Consider the following 21,494-nt stretch of genomic DNA (forward strand, 5'->3'; position numbering starts at 1 on the left):
CTGTTACCTGAAATAATATCCAATATCAATCACTGATAATCATTATCAGATAGCCGTGCAAGAAAGATAAGTATGTTGTTAAAAGACAAGTATGGTTTTTGCTTGCCCCAAACAAACATGTTTTCGTGAATGAAGAAACATCAAGCTTTATGAAAGTGTTTACTAAAATTCTGCTTTGTATTAGTGTAATTATCATTGAATATTTTAAATTAGCAGTTTCGAAAAGAAGTGTCCCCTGTCCAGACTTAACAGTGTCAACGCTCAAGCCTGTTGCCCACTGTAGGGTATTATCTATGCATAAAAGGGTCATTGGTCATTTCGTATATATGCAGGACTGTGTAGCTAGCTGTCTTGAGGTATGTATTTTTGATACTACTTGTAATACCATATATATTTACTGCATTGAGGATGTTTTCTTATATAGCAGCTGATAGTAGTTCATTAGATGAAACACTGCCAGTTAACTTAATTCACAAGCATTTCATTGATGATGACATACACTTATAATTAATTAGTTGCAAAATATTAATAATTTGTTCAAGGTGAAAAAAAATTTATCTGCTTGTTAAATGTACAGTTTCTTTAATGAAAATAAAATAAAATATGCTCTTTTAAATCATGTGTTGTCATATATCTGGCTACTTTGATGTGTTGTTAGTACTGTCACTTGATGCAGAGCATTATTGAAGGAAAGATTACATTGATGGAGACGTCACAATAAATTTGGATACATACAGAGACTATTACATAAATGTGTATACATATCACTTTGTTTCACCTGATAAATTGGCTAAATTTGGTAAGACTGACTGAGTATGGTTCTATGCCGCTTTTAGCAATATTCCAGCAATATAATGACGGGGGACACTAGAAATGGGCGTCACACATTGTACCCATATGGGGAATCGAACCCGGTCTTTGGCGAGACAAGCGAGCGCTTTAACCACTAGGCTACACCACCGCCCCAGTGGTAAAGTGGATCATTGTACATCCTGCAATAATGACAAAACTGATATGGTGATAAACTATTATTTTGTACATATGTATGAATAAAATAAACATGAACATCTTGTGATTCCACTGGGATTAAGGTTCATGTATAAACACCTGAACCCATTGCTGCAAATGTCCACTTTTTTCGCACAAAGGTTAAAAACAAAGAATGGCCCATGTTTTAATAGTAAAAAAAAGTAGCCTTATTTCATACAGCATAATGGACATTATTACCCCGGATAACCAAAACTGCAGCCTGTGAGGTGCTAGAACTAAGAAGGTTTATAGTCAAATTACTTATGACACATTTTCGTGAACTGAGGCAAATTTGAACAAATTTACTTGCCTGTGTGCTTCATTGTGGGAAATCTTAGCGAAAATTTTCTACCAACATCGGAGTTTTTGATGGTCTTTTGATGTTATGGGTGAAAATTGATGTCTGTCAATCAGGGCGAACTATTTATCACATTGAAGTTACACATAGGCAGTATCCTCGGATTATATGTTTTCATGCTTCATACGACTGCATGCTTTATGAGGTATACTGCATCGCTATGACAATGTGAATACTCGGATGATGTATTGTGTTTCAAGTAAAGTTGTCTTATGGAAGTTAATGTGATGTTTTACAGTTACAGAACATAAAGAATGTATCTGATTGAAACCTGAAACACCCCACTACCCCTGAAATGTTTTGAAAAACAGGCAGCGGTAAGTGTTGTCGTGAAGCTGTTATTCATAAAAGGACAGCAACTTTCGCCATTCTTACTCTTCTATGGTAAACTGATAAAAGTACTGTGTCACAAGTCTTTATTATCTAACAGCTTTACAGAAAATGTGAGAACAAAATGTCCATGTATTCATGGCTTTGGGCCGAACCCAGCGCACGTCCAACACTTAATTCTGTAGCTGTTTGGGTGGAATTCAAGACAGAGGAGTTACATAACATTCTCTTTAAAAGCAGTACTTACCTTGTCAGCCTCTGCACCTGAAGCCTATGTTTCCGTCCACGAACTGTTAGTGATAGAGACAGCTTTACTTTTCCTGTCCTACACTCGTGTGTCGTCTGCTAGCCACCCTGGCGAGAGAGTTGATCAAGGAGCAGGTAACTCTTAAGGATTTCCCCCGAATTGTCCCCCCGTTAAAATGCAATACTATTATGTTAATGTTTGTTTGTTTGAATATATTTTATTCAATGTTGAAAGGGATTGGGCACACGTTATGTAACTTATTACCGCCCGCTCGAATCAGAAACATGAACAGTAATGAATGGACATGCTAATATAAAGACATGTTATTCATTAATCGAAGCGCTTACTTCGTACAATGTATTTATGCACATTACTAAAGATATTTTCATTAATAGTATTTGGCAGAGCAGGGTTGCCGTAAAGAATGGTATCAATGTCTAAGTGAACTTTTGATAGTTCAAAGTCAGATCAAAACGGCAGCTGACAAATTGTGGACGTTTTAAAAAGAAATGGTGAGCATCTTCCACCGAATTGCCAACTTTACTCTCTGATAAATCAATACGAAAAAGATCTGCATGTAATGAACTACACGAACTTCGTGTGTAGTATATTTGTCTTTCTTTCACCAAATAGAAAATATTTTGGAACTTCGTCATTTTCTTTTCCAGATAACTTTGATGTAAACGATGATAATGAATTTGTACATTTGTTGTAGAGGAAAGAGCATTCCATAAACATGCAGAATCATAAATAAATGACTTTTGGAGAATTGAGGTGCGAAATTTAGGAATAGCCAAATCTGATTTGTTACGCCATGTTGTTTGATTTGTTAAAGTATGGGCGTTACGATCGTCCTAGCACTCAGGTCCCGCGTTGCTTCCAACACTGACTTGGAATTTCAATTATTTTCTTGTTGTTTCGACTATGTTTTGGCTACAAGTTTCTTTCAAACCTTCAAAATTTCGAGTATTGAAAGAAACTTGAAGTATCGAGAAAATGATAGATACAGTGAGAAAATAATTTAAATTAAGAGAAGATATTCGAACTTTCAATTGGAAGTAACGAAAAAACAGTCAAAAAGCAACGGAAAAATGATTGGAATAATTAGTCAAAGAAGAATTTATGCTACAAATATGGTAGCATTATGAATTCGCAGGTAAGACACTACGATAGCAGTGTAGCATAGATACCCAACCAAGACTTTATACTGATTCCGGGGCCGTCAGTTCATGTGTATTCCCTTAATGCCGAGCTCCAGGAAAGGTAACAACAAGTAGCATACCGCCTTGGTAGCTTTTGGGTATTGGTTGGTGATGATATCAAAACAACGTCTTTCCGTCATAGACGCGTTCTGGCCACTACATCACGGAGATGGTTTATATACTCGTTTGGTTGCGTTAAGCTTTCAGTAAAGATCCGGGTTAGAACTGGTCTTAAGTGAGTGAGTATGGTTTTACGCCGCTTTTCGCAGTATTCAAGCAATATCACGGCGGGGGACACCAGAAATGGGCTTCACACATTATACCCATGTTGGGAATCGAACCCGGGTCTTCGGCATGACGAACGAACGCTTTAACCACGAGACTACCCCACCGCCCCACTGGTCTTCGGTAACCCATGCTTGTCGTAAAAGGCGACTAACGGGATAAGGTGGTCAGGCTCGCTGACTTGGTTGACACATATAATCGTATCCCATTTGCGTATATCGATGCTCATGCTGTTAATCACCGGATTATCTGGCCCAGACTCGATTATTTACAGACCGCCGCCATATAGCTGGAATATTGCTGAGTGCAGCGTTAAACAACAAACCAACCAACTACATTAGCTCAGTTAAAACCTTTTAGGGGACGGTGGGGTAGCCTAATGGTTACAGCGTTCGCTTGTCACGCCGGAGACCCGGGTTCGATTCCCCACATGGGTACAATGTGTACATTTTCTGGTGTCCCCGCCGTGATATTGCTGGAATATTGCTAAAAAGCGGCGTAAAACTAGACTCAGTCAGTAAAACCTTTTAGGTTTCTTTTGTAGTTCAGAACATATACACATTATGCAGCCTGATGCTTTGCTTATCTCCATATCCCCCTGTCCGTTATCATGTCATGGCGAGGATTAAGATGATGTTAGTGTGTCTGTCGTCAGGACAGGTTTACAGGCAATTTGAGGTCAGCTGATTCCGTTGAATCTCTTCTTCACCAGTTACCAGTGACAGGTGAGTGACAGGTGCCACATTTCAACTTCTTTCCTGCCAATGTGATGTCATGGTGATGTCACTCAAAATCCTTCAGATTGTCTTGTCAGAAGTTACGTTTTCTTTTTTGAATATATCGGCGTTAATGTTAATAACATAGCCCATCTTATCAAATAGGCTGTCATACTGTTTGTTTTAAGAATATGGCCTTGAGTGCTTACCGATAGTTGTTGGTTTTTACTGGAAGCTAATTCCATACATCAACGCCACCTCTGCTAAAGGTTATGTTTCGACCAGGGAGCATATAATATGGTCTTATTATAAAGTTTCTGCTCCCACACGTTTTTGCCAATGCTGGTAGCACCATCATCTGATGTCGACATGCAGATTGTGTCGTTCAGACTGCTACACCATTGCAGTTCCTGAAGAGTGTGGTCGTCATCCTGTAGAACCTGTCGGCTGTACTTTGTACACCTTGTCGCTTGTTCAGTTGACTTAGCTGAATGCCATGCAGGGGACGTTGAAGTGACAAACTCCAGAGACTTTGTCCACAAACAGACTGATTTGTTTACAAACAGATTGATTTGTCTAATTGTCATGTTTAAATGTTACGCACTTTATGTTATTCTTATGGTTTTTGAAAGCTTTGAAACAAGAATCCTGCATGGACAGCTTGGTTGAACAACATTGTCCCCAACGCTCTGCTGGTCTCTGTATGTTGTCCTAGTCAGTGTTCTGGCTCTCCTGACGATGAATGGTTAGACGTTTTGCTACACAGAACCTGGTCAAGTTCTTCTTTGTGCTTCAGGACTTCAGTAAAACTGATCAAATAAAGGAACCATAAAACATTCAAGTTCATTTTCATTATCACGTTGGCCAGACAATAAATTGAGATTATAGTGGAGGTCAAACACCCATGATCTCGTGCAGGTGTTTGAGGCATGCTAACCAAGTAATCTACCAGAAACACAGGATTGTGGGTGCCAACTCCGGTTGCCCAGATTATGTTCTTGGGTTTGTCAGCAAGAAACTTCTATGCTTAGGGGGTTCACCAATTTTGTTCTGGGGAGTTAATGGGGTCATCAGGTTTGTAGACATGTACTACCGGGTTGGGGGGACGCATTATAGTGGGTTGCAACTCTGCTCACCCAGATTATGTTCCTGGTTTAGCTATGTCTATGGTAAAAGTCTAAGAGACTAGACTGACGCTTAGTCCCTGAATATATATATAATTTTGTGAGTAACAAATTTACCCCTTTAAATTGAAAATGAGCTCCTGAACCTGGGGAAATATAGACTTGCTTCATTTAGGGCTTTAGCATTGCAGGGAGGGCCAGGCAGTAGGGAAAATAATGTGGTTCAGGGACTGTGAGACAGACTAGTCTAAGACCTGCATCAGCGTTTGTTTTCTTATGCTTTTGTTTAAAGTAACTGAAAGTGTGACTCTGACTGCAGGGCTTGGAAAGAAGATGTGGCTCTTGAGTATACATGACCTGTCTGAGAGTATGTTGCCAGATACGACAACATTGTGACCATTCCAGTTCAATACAGACCTTGTGGAATACAGACCCCTGGCCACTATTCGTTCACATGCAGACAATGAGAATAAAGAATTGATTGCATTTTTTCTGAGCCTTTCTCACAAGCTCATGTATGATTATGTAGTGGCATATCAAACAGGATTAAAAGTTTTCGAAAGTTCTACATCTTTCTTGAGCTGTTACAGATGAACAGTTTTTCTTTTTCTGTAGAGCTCCTGTATCTGGCCAGGGTACAAAGAGAATCAAACCTTTCGAGTTTGTGTAAATCTCTGAACTGTCTTTAGTACAGACAACAATAGATGTTCCTTGAGTCATAAACACATCTTATATATAAAACAAACACAGTTGTCAATTCAAGTTTTAATACCATAAACATATTCCACTTTGTTCTAGCTCCAGAGTTACTTACATGAAGGAATATGAAATACACAATGCCATTTTAGAAAGTGGTCAAATGTAACATGTTATATTTGGGATTACACTTTCTTAGTAAAGAACAGATTCTAGTTTTTTTGGGGTTGAGTCATCTGGGATTCGAACCCACACCCTCAGAGTCAGGCGCCTAATCGCCAGCACACAAAGTCAGATGCCTAGACCGCTCAGCCACCGCGGCTTCCACAGAAATCCCGGATGGGACTCAACCCCAAAAAAGTACTAGAATCTGTTCTTTACTAAGAAAGTGTAATCCCAAATATAACATGTGTTACATATAGGAATATGAAAATGACAAATACCATCGAGTCACTGCCCAATATTGTCGGGCCTAACGTGACATATATGATACAGAAGACAACGGTGTCATGACATGTTCATAGATGACTCATCATTGAAAGTGAATTACATTTCATTCAGCACGGAATCTGAGATCAACCAACCATGTCTTCAGGTTGGTTCTGTATGTACCTGTGACAGGCTGAAACATGTTCTTCATTGAGTTTATAGGAGATGGACAAACGATTGAAGGTACATTGTAGGATAATATATGAAGAATGCAAGGCAGATATATGTAGGCAGCAGTACCAGAGGTGTCTTTCTTGGTTCTCGAGTTGTCTTTCTTGGTTCTCGAGTTGTCTTTAGTCGACTACATAGGATGACTGTGAAACAAGTGCCATGGCTGAAATCCAGCACTCACTTAAACAAAGCAATCTTAGCAGATAGACCATTATTAGAACTGTCAGATTGGTGTTAGTGCTATTATCACTTCGTGAGAGTGGGTCCTGAATTCTAACTCTATCTTGCATTGCTGACCAAACGTTGTTTTAGTCCAAGAAAATATCATCATGCATTGCTGCTCAACATCACTTCATTGTTCATGTTGCCATAAGTGGAAAACATGCATCTGAACCTGACTTGTTCCAGTGTCTTCAGTCAAGAAAACATATTGTCCATCTTAGTCCATGACCCCATTCCACAAAGTGATCTTAGTGTTAAAATTGCCCTAACGACCATACATTAATACAGACTTTAGACAATCCTTGAGCTAGGACTGGTGTGATGTTTGTTTTTGATGGGTTTGCGTGTTGATGAACAAGACAGTATTTGGGCCACAACGTTTATTGCATACCACTCTGATCCTTACAACTTAAGGCAGATTATTCCCAAATTGGTATTTACCAACAGTATTTTCTTGATAGGCTCATAGTTGTTAAACAAACTGTAAACACTACAATCAGTTTGTTGACTGGGGCCCAGACTACAGACATGCCTCACTGATTAGTTAAGTGCACTACACAGACACAAGTCTGCTAGTTAACTCTTCAATTGCCAACAGAAGCAATACATGCACATAAGATTAATGAAAGAACAATATTTGCTTCTATATACTTTGTGTACATTGTAACTTTGTTCAAGAAAGCCCTCAAGTTTGATTACTTGTACAATGTGAGACAAGCTTACCATCTTGTATCTTGTAAAATGTGAGACAAGCTTACCATCATGTACATTGTGATACAAGCTTACCATCACGTACAATGTGAGACAAGCTTACCATCTTGTACAATGTGATACAAGCTTACCACCTTGTACAATGTGAGACAAGCTTACCATCTTGTACAATGTGAGACAAGCTTACCATCTTGTACAATTTGAGACAAGCTTACCATCATGTACAATGTGATAAAGCTTACCATCTTGTACAATGTGAGACAAGCTTACCACCATGTACAATGTGAGACAAGCTTACCACCTTGTACAATGTGAGACAAGCTTACCACCATGTACAATGTGAGACAAGCTTACCATCTTGTACAATGTGAGACAAGCTTACCATCATGTACAATGTGAGACAAGCTTACCACCTTGTACAATGTGAGACAAGCTTACCATCTTGTACAATGTGAGACAAGCTTACCATCATGTACATGTACAATGTGAGACAAGCTTACCACCATGTACAATGTGAGACAAGCTCACCACCATGTACAATGTGAGACAAGTTTACCATCATGTACAATGTGAGACAAGCTTACCATCATGTACATGTACAATATGATAAAGCTTACCACCATGTACAATGTGAGACAAGCTCACCACCATGTACAAGCTTACCACCATGTACAATGTGAGACAAGCTTACCACCATGTACAATGTGAGACTCCATCCTGTCTACTAATGTGATACAAAGACTCCCACCTACTATATTGTATGCCAGTACAATGTGAGACAAGTTTACCACCATGTACAGTGTGAGACTCCATCTTGTCTACTATATTGTATGCCAGTACAGGTTGTTGCAATAATACAGATAACATATGTCTTTGTACAACACTGATATCAAGAGGTAATCCCGAGAAATGTAATATACCGGGTAGATATACATAAATATACAATACAACACAGAAAACTTTTATTCAATATCAAAATAACTGATATATCTCCTTAAATCAGTATCATTGTGTTGCAACCTGATTTCCCCAGTTTCAAAACCAATGTTTAGTAAAATGGTAAATTGTTGTCAGCTAAGCAGTACGTATACATAGCATTATCCATATGACATATTTTTAGCATGTAAGCCAATCAAAATGCTTGTTGGGCACCGTTATCATCCATCAGGCAGTCAGTCTCATGCTTCTTAAGTTGGGTATATATTAGGACTTCAGTATATACTACTGAACATAAATGAATGGTTTAAAAATAAAATAGTCCAACAGTGTATAAAAGATGGATAAACATTCTCACCTGACTATATGTACTTGTGAAATAAATTAGCAATGTATAATAAATAATGCATATGAAATGTTTTTGATTTGGCTCAAGGTGGAATCAATAAATGCTAAATCCCTGTTAATACTTCAAAAATATAATTTGATCTTTTAAGACAAATTTAAAAGTCTGAAAAATGATAAAAAACATGCTCCTCCCTCTATGGGATCCAAGCAGTTAACAATGAAGCTTGCAGGATCACTAGACGAGCTGGACTGATTGTATACATGCAGAACACTGCAGAGTTTAACTTGTGTTTTGAGAGCTGTCTCTTTTTCCAACATGAATTTTAAAAATAATATCAAAAAGCACGTAAAATATATATTCAGCCCCATGTGGTGTGTTGCCAAAACATAAATTTTCTTTAAATGGGCGCTCTAGTGTTCCAAATTATCATCTTTTAGTTGTTAAATTATCACTTTTCTGTTTCTTAATAAACTGCTGAATTGTTCAGACTTGGCGGAGATTCTGGTTGAAAATAATATTTATGTGTCACATAATCCATTTCTCATGATATCAATCCACCAAATTTCCGAGATAAGGGCCAGTTACCCATACTGTTCAGAATACTGACCTATGTTAGTCGGAAATGAAGGGTCACATGATTCTACTTTACAAGGTCACTGATCCTGACTCTCGTCATCTGATGAATTAACGGAGTGGCATGTTTCAGTGTTTAAACTTCATTGACCAATCAGGCTTAATGCTCTCTCAGATACCCCATCAAGTTAACAGGTGTTAGAAACCTAACTTTGTTGAATTTAGCAAAGAAATGTCCCCCCAATTTAAGAACTGACAATGATTTGGGTTACATTCAGAATTTAAAAAAATATCTTCCTTTTTTTCAGTTGCAAGAAAATAATAATGTTTTGGGAGATGTAAATAATAATGATTATTTGGAGATGTGCAGAAACATAATGCTCTCATTTTGAATGTGGGGCGGTGGGGTAGCCTAGTGGTTAAGGCGTTTGCTTGTCACACTGAAGACCCAGGTTTGATTCCCCAGATGGGCACAATGTGTGAAGCTCATTTCTGGTGTCCCTTGCCGTGATATTGCTGGAATATTGCTAAAAGTGGCGTAAAACTAAACTCACTCACTCATTTTGAATGTTGCAGAGGTATCAGCTCTGCCCATGACAACTGATGCAGGTTCTCCAAATACATGTTCAAAACATGCAAATGGTTCCGCATAGTTTAGGAAACTTAGACAAAACTTTGGCAAAAGAGAGCGAGTGAGACAGAACAAACCAGTACATCATGCTTTGAGTTACTGAACCTATAGCAGTTCCTTAGCAGCTCTAAAACATCAATATGTAACATGAAATTCATGACAGTTCTGCTGAGCTGGAAGAACTAAGAAGATTAATAGAGGAGAGATCTGTTGTATTTGGCATCAGCTGGCTCCAGATATGTTGGACTTCAACACCTGTATGGAGCCGCTGCATATGGACCTAAGTCCCATCCATATCTATATATTATTATGTACAAACAGGGACCTATGAAGGCATCCAAACCAGAGACCATATAATAGATTATGATATGGTCACTGTTCAAACTAAGCGTCCTTAGTGTGAAATTGGAAAACGGTTGGTAAATTGAGATATTCAGACCCTTTTCAAAATATAGCTATTACTATCAGTTGTATATTAACAATGCTTTCAATGCAATGATCTGAACTAAACCTCTTTCTTATTACACCCTGACCTTATTACTTGTATTATCAGTGAAATACAACACACCCTGACCAAGCCATAATGTTACTGGGAACATCTTCTGTCTGTAGATAGAAGTAGATAAATAGTAGATAAATCCCTTGAAGCAGGCAGTTTCTGTATTTCAGTGTTCTCAATGTGTTCCGAATGATAGAAGTTATAAAACCTTTAGTTCTTCAAAGATTGCTGTGGGCCTATTACAAAGAAGAAATATCATTAGGGCTGTCTGGTGTTACAAAGGCCACACGCTTACAGGAGAAGCCATCTGATGTATTCATTTGTAGCCAGTCAAAATACTGATGAACTGTCATTCATATATAGTCAGACAGTATCCGAAACAAACACAGGCACCTGGTCAGAAACATGACCCTTTGGAAAACTCCAGTATGGATAGGAGGAGTCGTCCACTGAATGCACTCCAGACATGACCACAAGAATGGACACTGTATTTGGATTTGTATGGGCTACCCCCACAGTGTCAACTGATGCACTGATTTACACAGCAGCTCAGCACCTTGCGATGGGGATAAAGGCATCTTTCTAAATAGTCTTCTGCTCTGTCACATTGGGTTCAACACAAAACATCAAGGCACACTTCTCTGCATCACAAACAGTTTCATCTGTAACCAATGTGTACACACATCAACCCATGAAGGCACTGTTGATAACCTCAGCAGCAGCATCTCCCTATGTGCAATAGCTGTACTAACTTCCTCCTCAGTCTGTGATGAGAGTTATTGTGATCACATGGGAGCACCTGTTCTCTTGTGGTGATCACAGGCCTGATCTTCTGATGTCAGGGTGAGGTCTGTTTCTTACCAGACCATGAGGAAAAGTTCATCTTCAACATGCTGTGCTTGATGATAGCCTGTGAAAGTAGACAGTTTGTATTTAAGTAAGGTGAGATGACCATTCATATAGGATCAGATAAAATGATCCTTACCACAGGACAGGTCTGATGACCGGTAGCACAGTCGACTAGGTGAGATCACTATTCACACAGGACCAGGTAAGATGATGATTACCACAGGACAGGTGAGATGACCATTAGCACAGGACTAGGTGAGATAACCATTAGCACAGGACTAGGTGAGATGACCATTAGCACAGGACAGGTGAGATGACCATTAGCACAGGACAGGTGAGATGACCATTAGCACGGGACCAGGTGAGATGACCATTAGCACAGGACAGGTGAGATGACCATTAGCACAGGACCAGGTGAGATGACCATTAGCACGGGACCAGGTGAGATGACCATTAGACCAGGTGAGATGACCATTAGCACGGGACCAGGTGAGATGACCATTAGCACGGGACCAGGTGAGATGACCATTAGCACAGGACAGGTGAGATGACCATTAGCACGGGACCAGGTGAGATGACCATTAGCACGGGACCAGGTGAGATGACCATATGTCTGAGATGAGATGAGCCTGGGAGACATCAGTACAGGACAATGCTCTCCTCCTCCAGGAGACTGGATGGCAGGTAGATCCCCTTCCCCAGCCCTGAACTCCACGTCCATAGTCACATGTGAGACGAGGATCCCTGCATGTAGGAGTTCCGGCGGAAGTTCTCCACAGTGTGGGTGAGGTCTCGCTGAAACGTGTTGTGAGGGGGGCGACGTCGGTACTTGCCGTCGCTGGAGTCGGACAGCCGTGGCGGCATGTGCGCACGCGGAATATGGAGGGAGGGGAAGTCAGTGAATCGGGAATGGTATTTGTCCTGTAAAGAAAATAACACACATCCTATCGTAATGGAAACCATATTTCCTCAAAATATTTTTTCATGTATTTTTGGTCAAACATTTATTATTCATTTAAAGAAAAATTTACCGGTTTTGAATAGAAGGCTGCAAACCAATAAATTCAAAGTTTTAAAAGAGAATGAACGTGAAAATGTAAGAATTTTGAATTGCAAGTGAAGATCACCACTGTTCAAAAGACATGTCCACAAGATTCTAACTTTTACAAAATGATGTACGTTCCTCAACTCACATCTAATGAATAGTAGTTGTCAGACAGGTAGGAGTTGAAGATGTGCATCAGCCTCAGGTGGGACAGGTTCTCCTGGAAGTGGTTCAACACAGCGATGCCCTGGAAGTAAGCGAGTATGCAGTTGTCATTACAAATCAGTTTGATATTATAGTTTCCCTTTTCTGTAATTTACATGAGACATTATCAGTGAATGACATGGTTTATTCTTAAGAACATCTTAACATACAATTGTCTCCAAACCACAACTTCTGTAACTACCTATAACATTGTTGGATATTCTGTTACACACAAGGTAGTGTACATGTTCTAGAACTAAACAGATAATAACAATTTTACACAGAAATTGTAAATCTGAAAGGAATATCAATATTTAACAAAATAAACTTAACATTTGAACCAACTCAAAACAGCCATTTCAAACTTAGGAAAACTAGACCTAGTTGCTTTTGTGCATCTACCCTTTATCATCATCAAGCCTTAGGACCAACTTTTCTTCTAAATTCTTCATTATGCACAATACGTTTTGTCTAAATTTGTTATATTTGCAAAATTGTAAGTATTGCTACTTATGAAGGGAACTGATTTTTTAAAATTTAAATGTTTGGTGTCATAAATTCTCTGAAATACAACTGCTAGTGACGACAACCTGCTTCTATACTGAAGAAGCAGCATCAACAATGTCACCCTTTGGAAAATGAGACCAAGGGAGATAACTTTGCAGGGACAGACCTTTTACAGCACAGTCATCAGTGTAAAAACATTGAAGAGTTGCACATATGCATTTTGAACAATCCCAGTCATTGATATAATGTCATAAATTGATATAAAAAGTGGACATTATTTGCAGATTGACATTTCACTTTTCTTCATTTTCTTTTCATAAAAGACAATGGGTAATATAGAGAATAACCCATCAATACTCAGAATAATACTTATCTTTTTCTCATGATATCCCCGAGAAAAAAAGCCATTTAATTTTCTCGGAACAGGTAATCTGCAGTTCCTTGTTGCATATATTTTCTTTCAAGTTTTATATTTCACAAAAACAATAAAATACTGAATACAGAACTGATATTTACTCAGAGACAGATCTAGAATCAATATTGAAGTAGACTGTGACCAGAATATTTATAACAATGACAACTGGTGGTTCCAGGGCGGGTGTATACTCACAATGTACAGAGCCAGTACCAGTCCCATGGCGAAGCCCGTGGCCACGTCGGTCCAGTGGCTGCGACATAGGACGTACTCAGTGAGGCCACACAGGAGAGACAGCATTATAAAGATGAGAGACAGGAACGGACGCAGGATGCGAACTGTGTGTGCCCGCATGGCACCGTGGATGTAGATCTGATCACGGACAAGAGAAGACAACCAATGTTATACACAGCAATTCTTGCATCATGCTTACTTATTTATATCTTTTAAATATTGGCCTATAATCTAAATTAAAACTAAGATTAGAAAAGCATTGTCGGACTGACAATCTTCTTCTATATCATAATCTGTTAACCAGTGCATCAAATTTTCTTTCACTCATTATAGCATAACCCTGGTCTCAGTTACCAGAATATAGCACAGAGACGAAAAAACAAGAACATGATGTTATTTTTATGCTTTCAAAAAGCAGCGATTGGACCAATCCTCAAGTTTTGCATGTTATCTCAAATACAGCTCCAGGAACCTTTTCATAAGGACAATCCTGTCTTCTTATGCAGGAAACATCTCTCCCAGCTACATTTGTTTTCTGACTTGATCAACTATTAGACCTGATTAACTGTATGACCTGATCAACTATATGACAAGTTTGCTTAGATACTGTTGTGAACTGAAAGTAGATTTACACTGCACATTGATTGTATTCCTTGTCCACTTCTCTGCCTAAATACTGCACACAGAGACATGACTGACTAAACAGGCTGATTACTCACAGCTATAAATATGGCTGAGTAGGACGTCAAGGAGGCATTCAGGGAGGGAAATGACGTCCTGCAACATTGAGAAGAACATGAAAGATCAGGTTATATGAGAATGACAGACAACTATTTTTATGGCAGGGTGACAGACGTAACTTTACTGTGAGAGTGACAGACATTACTGTGAGGAGAAAGAAAGATGAAGTCTTTTAATCATCATCATGAAAACATTTATATAGAGCCAATTCCAGTCCAAAAGTACAGCTCAGTAGCGCTCTCCGAACAACTCCAGAATGAAAAGTTAGACACTGTATGTTTTCTTAAACAGGTATGTCTTCAGTTTGGATTTGAAAATCTTCAGATTGTTAATTGTCCTAACTCCAGTGGAAGATTTTTAATCTCAGTATTAATGAGAGAATGACAGATGAAAATATTAATGTCAGTGTCACAGACGAACATGCTTCTGTCGGAATGACAGACAGAACATTTAAACACACGGACGACAGTTGAAGATGTCTGAGTTTACTTTACTAACATGAGCATATACAATAATAAATAAAATATTGTTGAAGTTAATGAAGATAACTTAGTTATATTTATCTGTCATGGATTTTCCATGCTACTCATCTTCTAAGTGTGACCAAAGCACTACCTGTCAAATTACAGATACAAATTTCACATAAGATACATTTTTAACATAACAAATATATGTTATTTTCACTTTTTACCATGGAACTTCAGCCTTTCTAATTCACACAAGTTTTCTTTGATTGTTGTAACAATTCCTATATTTGATACAACTCATTGAAGTCAAAAATGACATGATTGATAAGAATAATGAAGCTCACCTGGCCTCCCTGAGGTCGAACTTGTTTGTGTTGAGACACATCTCGTCCCCACCGGTGGTGACGCAGCGGGTGTGGTTCAGCTGACACACTTCCAGGAAGTCGGGGCGTAGACGGCCCACGACCACCTTAATGATGTCCACAAAGACCATCAGTGCAAAGGCTCCGAACAGAAACACTCCTGGAAACAGGAACACAAATAAGTAACAGCTAACAACGAAATTTTGCCACTGGAAGTAACTTCGTCACGATGCTGCTCAGAGTAGCAATAATGAAGCAGGATCATGATAGCATCTCGCTTTTCTGGTAATTTTAGTTCATATCCTAGTACAAAAATATTGTTTTTGTTTTTTTCTAATCATAAAACGCATTTCATCTAAAAATTTCATTTACTGCGGAGCATAAATGTGTTAATGCTAGATCTGCACTGCAGTATTGTAATGCAGCATCTCACACAGACTGGTTCTTTGCTGTCTGTGCCTTGCATCATGTTTATGATGATTTACAGAGAGAAATATTTGCCATGAGGCATTCTGAACAAGGTTGTCATGGTGGCATGTTTCGATCTCTAGTATCTTAACACAGTATGCAGTAATGGCCTTATTACATATTATGTCGTCACATGTCCATTAGAACTGGAACAAGGAAAAGACAGAATAACCTCTAGACGTCTAAACTTTGTCTTGCATTATATACCGACAAATGACATTCACAATATTCCCAATAGCATTTGTAGTAGAAATGTAAACAAATAATTGAAAGTCACAAGAGCAGAAATATCACGGTGCTAACATATTCACATCTTCTTGAAAGCACGAATATCACATAATCAAGTTTCTTTCATCACAGTACAGATAACCATCATCCCACAGAAAAACTCCTTTGTGGTTCTTAATTCCAATAATATTCCACTTAATTATAATCCTCTTCACAATACATACTCATATCTTTAGTGGTTCTTACATGTCATGACTGTCAAAATTATCACTGAAATTTTGTAGTCCTTAATTCTCATAATATTCCATTAATCATAATCCTTTGTACCCTCCCTGTTAAGCTGTGTGGTATGTATAACAGTAACTACTCAACACTCAGCCCCTCACTACCACTGATGTTGCACAACGCACTGCTGGCACAAGTGTAGCAGCTGTCAGTCCTGTATGCATGCTTCCATCTTAAATACTTACCAGTAATTTGTATTGACCTTAAACCCAAGTTATTTTTGTACTACTATAATTTTTTGTACAATATTTTGTTGTTATTTGTTGGTTTCACAATTATTTGCTGTGTAGATTTCCGATTTTACTTATTGTTTCAACTTGGAAGTTCAGACATGCAGTAGCATGCACTCCCAATCCTACATATACATCTACCCTTCTACCGTGGTCCTAAACCTAATGGTACTCCCAATCCTACATATACATCTACCCTTCTACCGTGGTCCTAAACCTAATTGTACTCCCAATCCTACATATACATCTACCCTTCTACCGTGGTCCTAAACCTAATTGTACTCCCAATCCTACATATACATCTACCCTTCTACCGTGGTCCTAAACCTAATTCTGTACTCCCAATCCTACATATACATCTACCCTTCTACCGTGGTCCTAAACCTAATTGTACTCCTAATCCTACATATACATCTACCCTTCTACCGTGGTCCTAATCCTAATTGTACTCCCAATCCTTCAGCCATATACATCTATCCCTTCTACCCTTCCGTGGTCCTACTCCTAATTGTACTCCCAATCCTACATATACATCTACCCTTCTACCGTGGTCAATCCTACATATACATCTACCCTTCTGGATCCTAATTGTACTCCCAATCCTACATATACATCTACCCTTCTACCGTGGTCCTAATCCTAATTGTACTACCAATCCTACATATACTTCTACCCTTCTACCGTGGTCCTAAACCTAATTGTACTCCTAATCCTACATATACATCTACCCTTCTACTGTGGTCCTAAACCTAATTGTGCCCACATCACAACAAATTGTCTCACTCTTCCTTCAGCCCCAAACCAATTGCCACTCGCCTCTTCCTCTTAACACTTTGAAGGACTCCAGTAAAATGGAGGCTGACCAGTTCATTCTGCACCCTGCCTCCTAACTACACCACCCTTGACACTCTCCAAACCCAAACATGCTCCATCTAATTGTCACATTGCTCAAATATGCTGTTGTTGTGTCAACTATTTACATACTGACTATTACTCTATGGGTATTTCCTAGAAGTTAATGCATGACAAAGTAGACAAAGTTTATCGATAACAACTTCTTTATTGAACTGTCATGTTTTGATATAGATCTATTTACTGTTGCAAAGCAATGGATACGGCCGCTATCCATAATTATGTTAACTTTGACCCATTCACTACCCATGTGACCCCAACCAATCCTAAAATCTCCTGCGTCAAACCTACCTATCCTTAGTTCTCATGTGCCCATCATAACCACTATTAGTTCTCATGTGCCCAAACCTACCTATCCTTAGTTCTCATGTGCCCCAACATAACCACTATTAGTTCTCATGTGCCCAAACCTACCTATCCTTAGTTCTCATGTGCCCCAACATAACCACTATTAGTTCTCATGTGCCCAAACCTACCTATCCTTAGTTCTCATGTGCCCCAACATAACCACTATTAGTTCTCATGTGCCCAAACCTACCTATCCTTAGTTCTCATGTGCCCCAACATAACCACTATTAGTTCTCATGTGCCCAAACCTACCTATCCTTAGTTCTCATGTGCCCCAACATAACCACTGTTAGTTCTTATGTTCCCTAACCTAAACCTACTCATGTGCCCATTAGTTCTATTAGTTATCATGTGCCCCAACATAACCACTAGTTCTTAGTTCCCTAACCTACCCATAGTGACACAACATAACCACTATTAGTTCTCATGTGCCCAACATAACCACTATTAGTTCTCATGTGCCCTAACATAACCACTTTTAGTTCTCATGTGCCCATCATAACCACTGTTAGTTCTCATGTGCCCTAACATAACCACTGTTAGTTCTCATGTGCCTATCATAACCACTGTTAGTTCTCATGTGCCTATCATAACCACTGTTAGTTCTCATGTGCCCCAACATAACCACTGTTAGTTCTTATGTGCCCTAACCTACCCATCCTCAGTTTTCCTGTGCCCCAACAACCTATCCACCCATAGCATGTCCCAACTCACCCTTAGTTCTCACATGCCCCAACCAGCTCACCCTTAGTTCTCATCACATGCCAACTCACCCACCTTAGTTCCACACATTAGTTCCCCAACCAACTCACCCTTAGTTCTCACATGATCCAACTCACCCTTAGTTCTCACATGATCCAACTCACCCTTAGTTCTCACATGATCAAACTCATCCTTAGTTCTCACATGATAAACTCACCCTTAGTTCTCACATGATCAACTCACCCTTAGTTCTCACATGATCCAACTCACCCTTAGTTCTCACATGATCCAACTCACCCTTAGTTCTAATGTCCCCCAATCCAGGCCACCCAGTACTCTGTTCACCTCTGGCAGCCCCACCCACAGACCTTTCCTCTCCACATATACTCTCCCCCACCTTTCTGTCGACCTTTCATCCCGCTCCTCTCCCATCATGTGTTTACCCTTCACCCTCCATCAAAGTCCAGGTGTCATGGCCGTCCTACCTATAAATCGCAGCAGACGGCGACAGACCTGCGGCATAGTACAGTGTTTGCTGAGGAGTCTCACCGGCTTCTGGGGCTCGGAACTGAAGGTGTACATCCCAATTTCGCCGATTAACACCTGCAAAAGAGGATAAATAGCCAATATTTGAAACCTGCTGGCCGTCAACATCAGTGTTTGGCAGTCACGCAGATCACAACAGATGGCGGCAAGCCAGGTGTACTCTGATTGTACCAGGGCCATTCTCTGCCCAGATCCTCATCTCCTTGTGACTCAGTGTTTGTCAGCCCCCTCGGAACTCGCTTTCCTAACATACCAACATCATCCGACACAGGTACACGTAACAATGTACATTTGGGTGGATGGTGTCGCGACTATGATAAGCTTGACAGAAATGTGGCACCCATCTTGTCATGAGCTGCTGCACATCTGCCTCCTCTTCCCCACCCCATCCCCAAACCCTGATGATCCCCTACCTGTATAAGGTAAATGTGACCCTCCCACCAGTGTATGAAACTACAGTGTTCCCCCATCTTTCTCTGTCATCCCCAAGTATTATATTGTGTCATTATTTAAAGGATCAAAATTGTTTCAATACTTTTTACATCTACTCTGTTAATTTCCTTCAAATAACAAGTAGTCAGTGAATGAAAGAACACAGAATAATGAATTTGTTTTAACAAAGAATGGATTTATAATTTGTCATACTGTGGTTGGTCAAGCAGTAAGAATTAAAAAAATAATTCTGTTTTTCTTCAGAATATGGAGAAATACTCAGATCATAGGTGTTGGGGTGTGTGTGTTAGTGTTGAGTGTTAGTTTTTGGGAGTAGGGGTGGGGGTGTGTGTGTTGGTGTTATCCAACTCACCTGGTGTGTGTGTGTTGGTGGTAGTTTTGGGACTTAGTTCTCACATGATCCAACTCATCCTTAGTTCTCACATGATCCACCTCACCTCCCTTAGTTCTCACATGATCCAACTCATCCTTAGTTCTCACATGATCCAACTCACCCTTAGTTCTCACATGATCCAACTCACCCTTAGTTCTCACATGATCCACCTCACCCTTAGTTCTCACATGATCCACCTCACCCTTAGTTCTCACATGATCCACCTCACCCTTAGTTCTCACATGATCCAACTCACCCTTAGTTCTCACATGATCCAACTCACCCTTAGTTCCCACATGATAAACTCATCCTTAGTTCTCACATGATCCAACTCACCCTTAGTTCTCACATGATCCAACTCAGTCTTAGTTCTCACATGATAAACTCATCCTTAGTTCTCACATGATCCAACTCACCCTTAGTTCTCACATGATCCAACTCACCCTTAGTTCTCACATGATCCAACTCACTCTTAGTTCTAATGTCCCCCAATCCAGGCCACCCAGTACTCTGTTCACCTCTGGCAGCCCCACCCACAGACCTTTCCTCTCCACATATACTCTCCCCCACCTTTCTGTCGACCTTTCATCCCGCTCCTCTCCCATCATGTGTTTACCCTCCATCAAAGTCCAGGTGTCATGGCCGTCCTACCTATAAATCGCAGCAGACGGCGACAGACCTGCGGCATAGTACAGTGTTTGCTGAGGAGTCTCACCGGCTTCTGGGGCTCGGAACTGAAGGTGTACATCCCAATTTCGCCGATTAACACCTGCAAAAGAGGATAAATAGCCAATATTTGAAACCTGCTGGCCGTCAACATCAGTGTTTGGCAGTCACGCAGATCACAACAGATGGCGGCAAGCCAGGTGTACTCTGATTGTACCAGGGCCATTCTCTGCCCAGATCCTCATCTCCTTGTGACTCAGTGTTTGTCAGCCCCCTCGGAACTCGCTTTCCTAACATACCAACATCATCCGACACAGGTACACGTAACAATGTACATTTGGGTGGATGGTCGCGACTGGTATCGCTTGACAGAAATGTGGCACCCATCTTGTCATGAGCTGCTGCACATCTGCCTCCTCTTCCCCCACTCCCATCCCCTGGTCCCCCAAACCCTGATCCCCCCTACCTGTATAAGGTAAATGTGACCCTCCCCACCAGTGTATGAAACTACAGTGTTCCCCCATCTTTCTCTGTCATCCCCAAGTGTTATATTGTGTCATTATTTAAAGGAACAAAATTATTTCAATACTTTTTACATCTACTCTGTTAATTTCCTTCAAATAACAAGTAGTCAGTGAATGAAAGAACACAGAATAATGAATTTGTTTTAACAATGGATTTATAATTTGTCATACTGTGGTTGGTCAAACGGTAAGAATTAAAAAAATAATTCTGTTTTTCCTCAGAATATGGAGAAATACTCAGATCATAGGTGTTGGGGTGTGTGTGTTGGTGTTGGTGTTAGTTTTGGGAGTAGGGGGGTGGGATGTGTGTGTTGGTGTGTGTGTTGGTGGTAGTTTTGGGAGTAGGGAGGTGGGGTGTGTGTGTGTG

General features: G+C 39.9%; 1 protein-coding gene across 1 annotated transcript in view; it reads right to left on the reverse strand.

Moving 5' to 3' along the window:
- Nucleotides 1-12,135: 12,135 nt before the first annotated feature.
- LOC124286526 (phospholipid phosphatase-related protein type 5-like) overlaps nucleotides 12,136-21,494 on the reverse strand; it is a 38,500-nt gene continuing 29,141 nt past the window's right edge. Inside the window, exons 5-10 of the mRNA XM_046722899.1 lie at nucleotides 20,589-20,706; nucleotides 15,375-15,552; nucleotides 14,542-14,599; nucleotides 13,784-13,960; nucleotides 12,611-12,709; nucleotides 12,136-12,338 (exon numbers count right to left, since the gene is read on the reverse strand). Of these exons, the coding sequence (XP_046578855.1) occupies nucleotides 12,141-12,338; nucleotides 12,611-12,709; nucleotides 13,784-13,960; nucleotides 14,542-14,599; nucleotides 15,375-15,552; nucleotides 20,589-20,706 (828 nt within the window). The 3' untranslated portion in view covers nucleotides 12,136-12,140. The remainder of the gene's footprint in view (nucleotides 12,339-12,610; nucleotides 12,710-13,783; nucleotides 13,961-14,541; nucleotides 14,600-15,374; nucleotides 15,553-20,588; nucleotides 20,707-21,494) is intronic.

The sequence above is a fragment of the Haliotis rubra genome, unplaced genomic scaffold (genome assembly GCF_003918875.1).
Source record: "Haliotis rubra isolate DU_JTF1 unplaced genomic scaffold, ASM391887v1 Scf385, whole genome shotgun sequence".
In the NCBI taxonomy this organism is placed as follows: Eukaryota; Metazoa; Mollusca; class Gastropoda; order Lepetellida; family Haliotidae; genus Haliotis; species Haliotis rubra.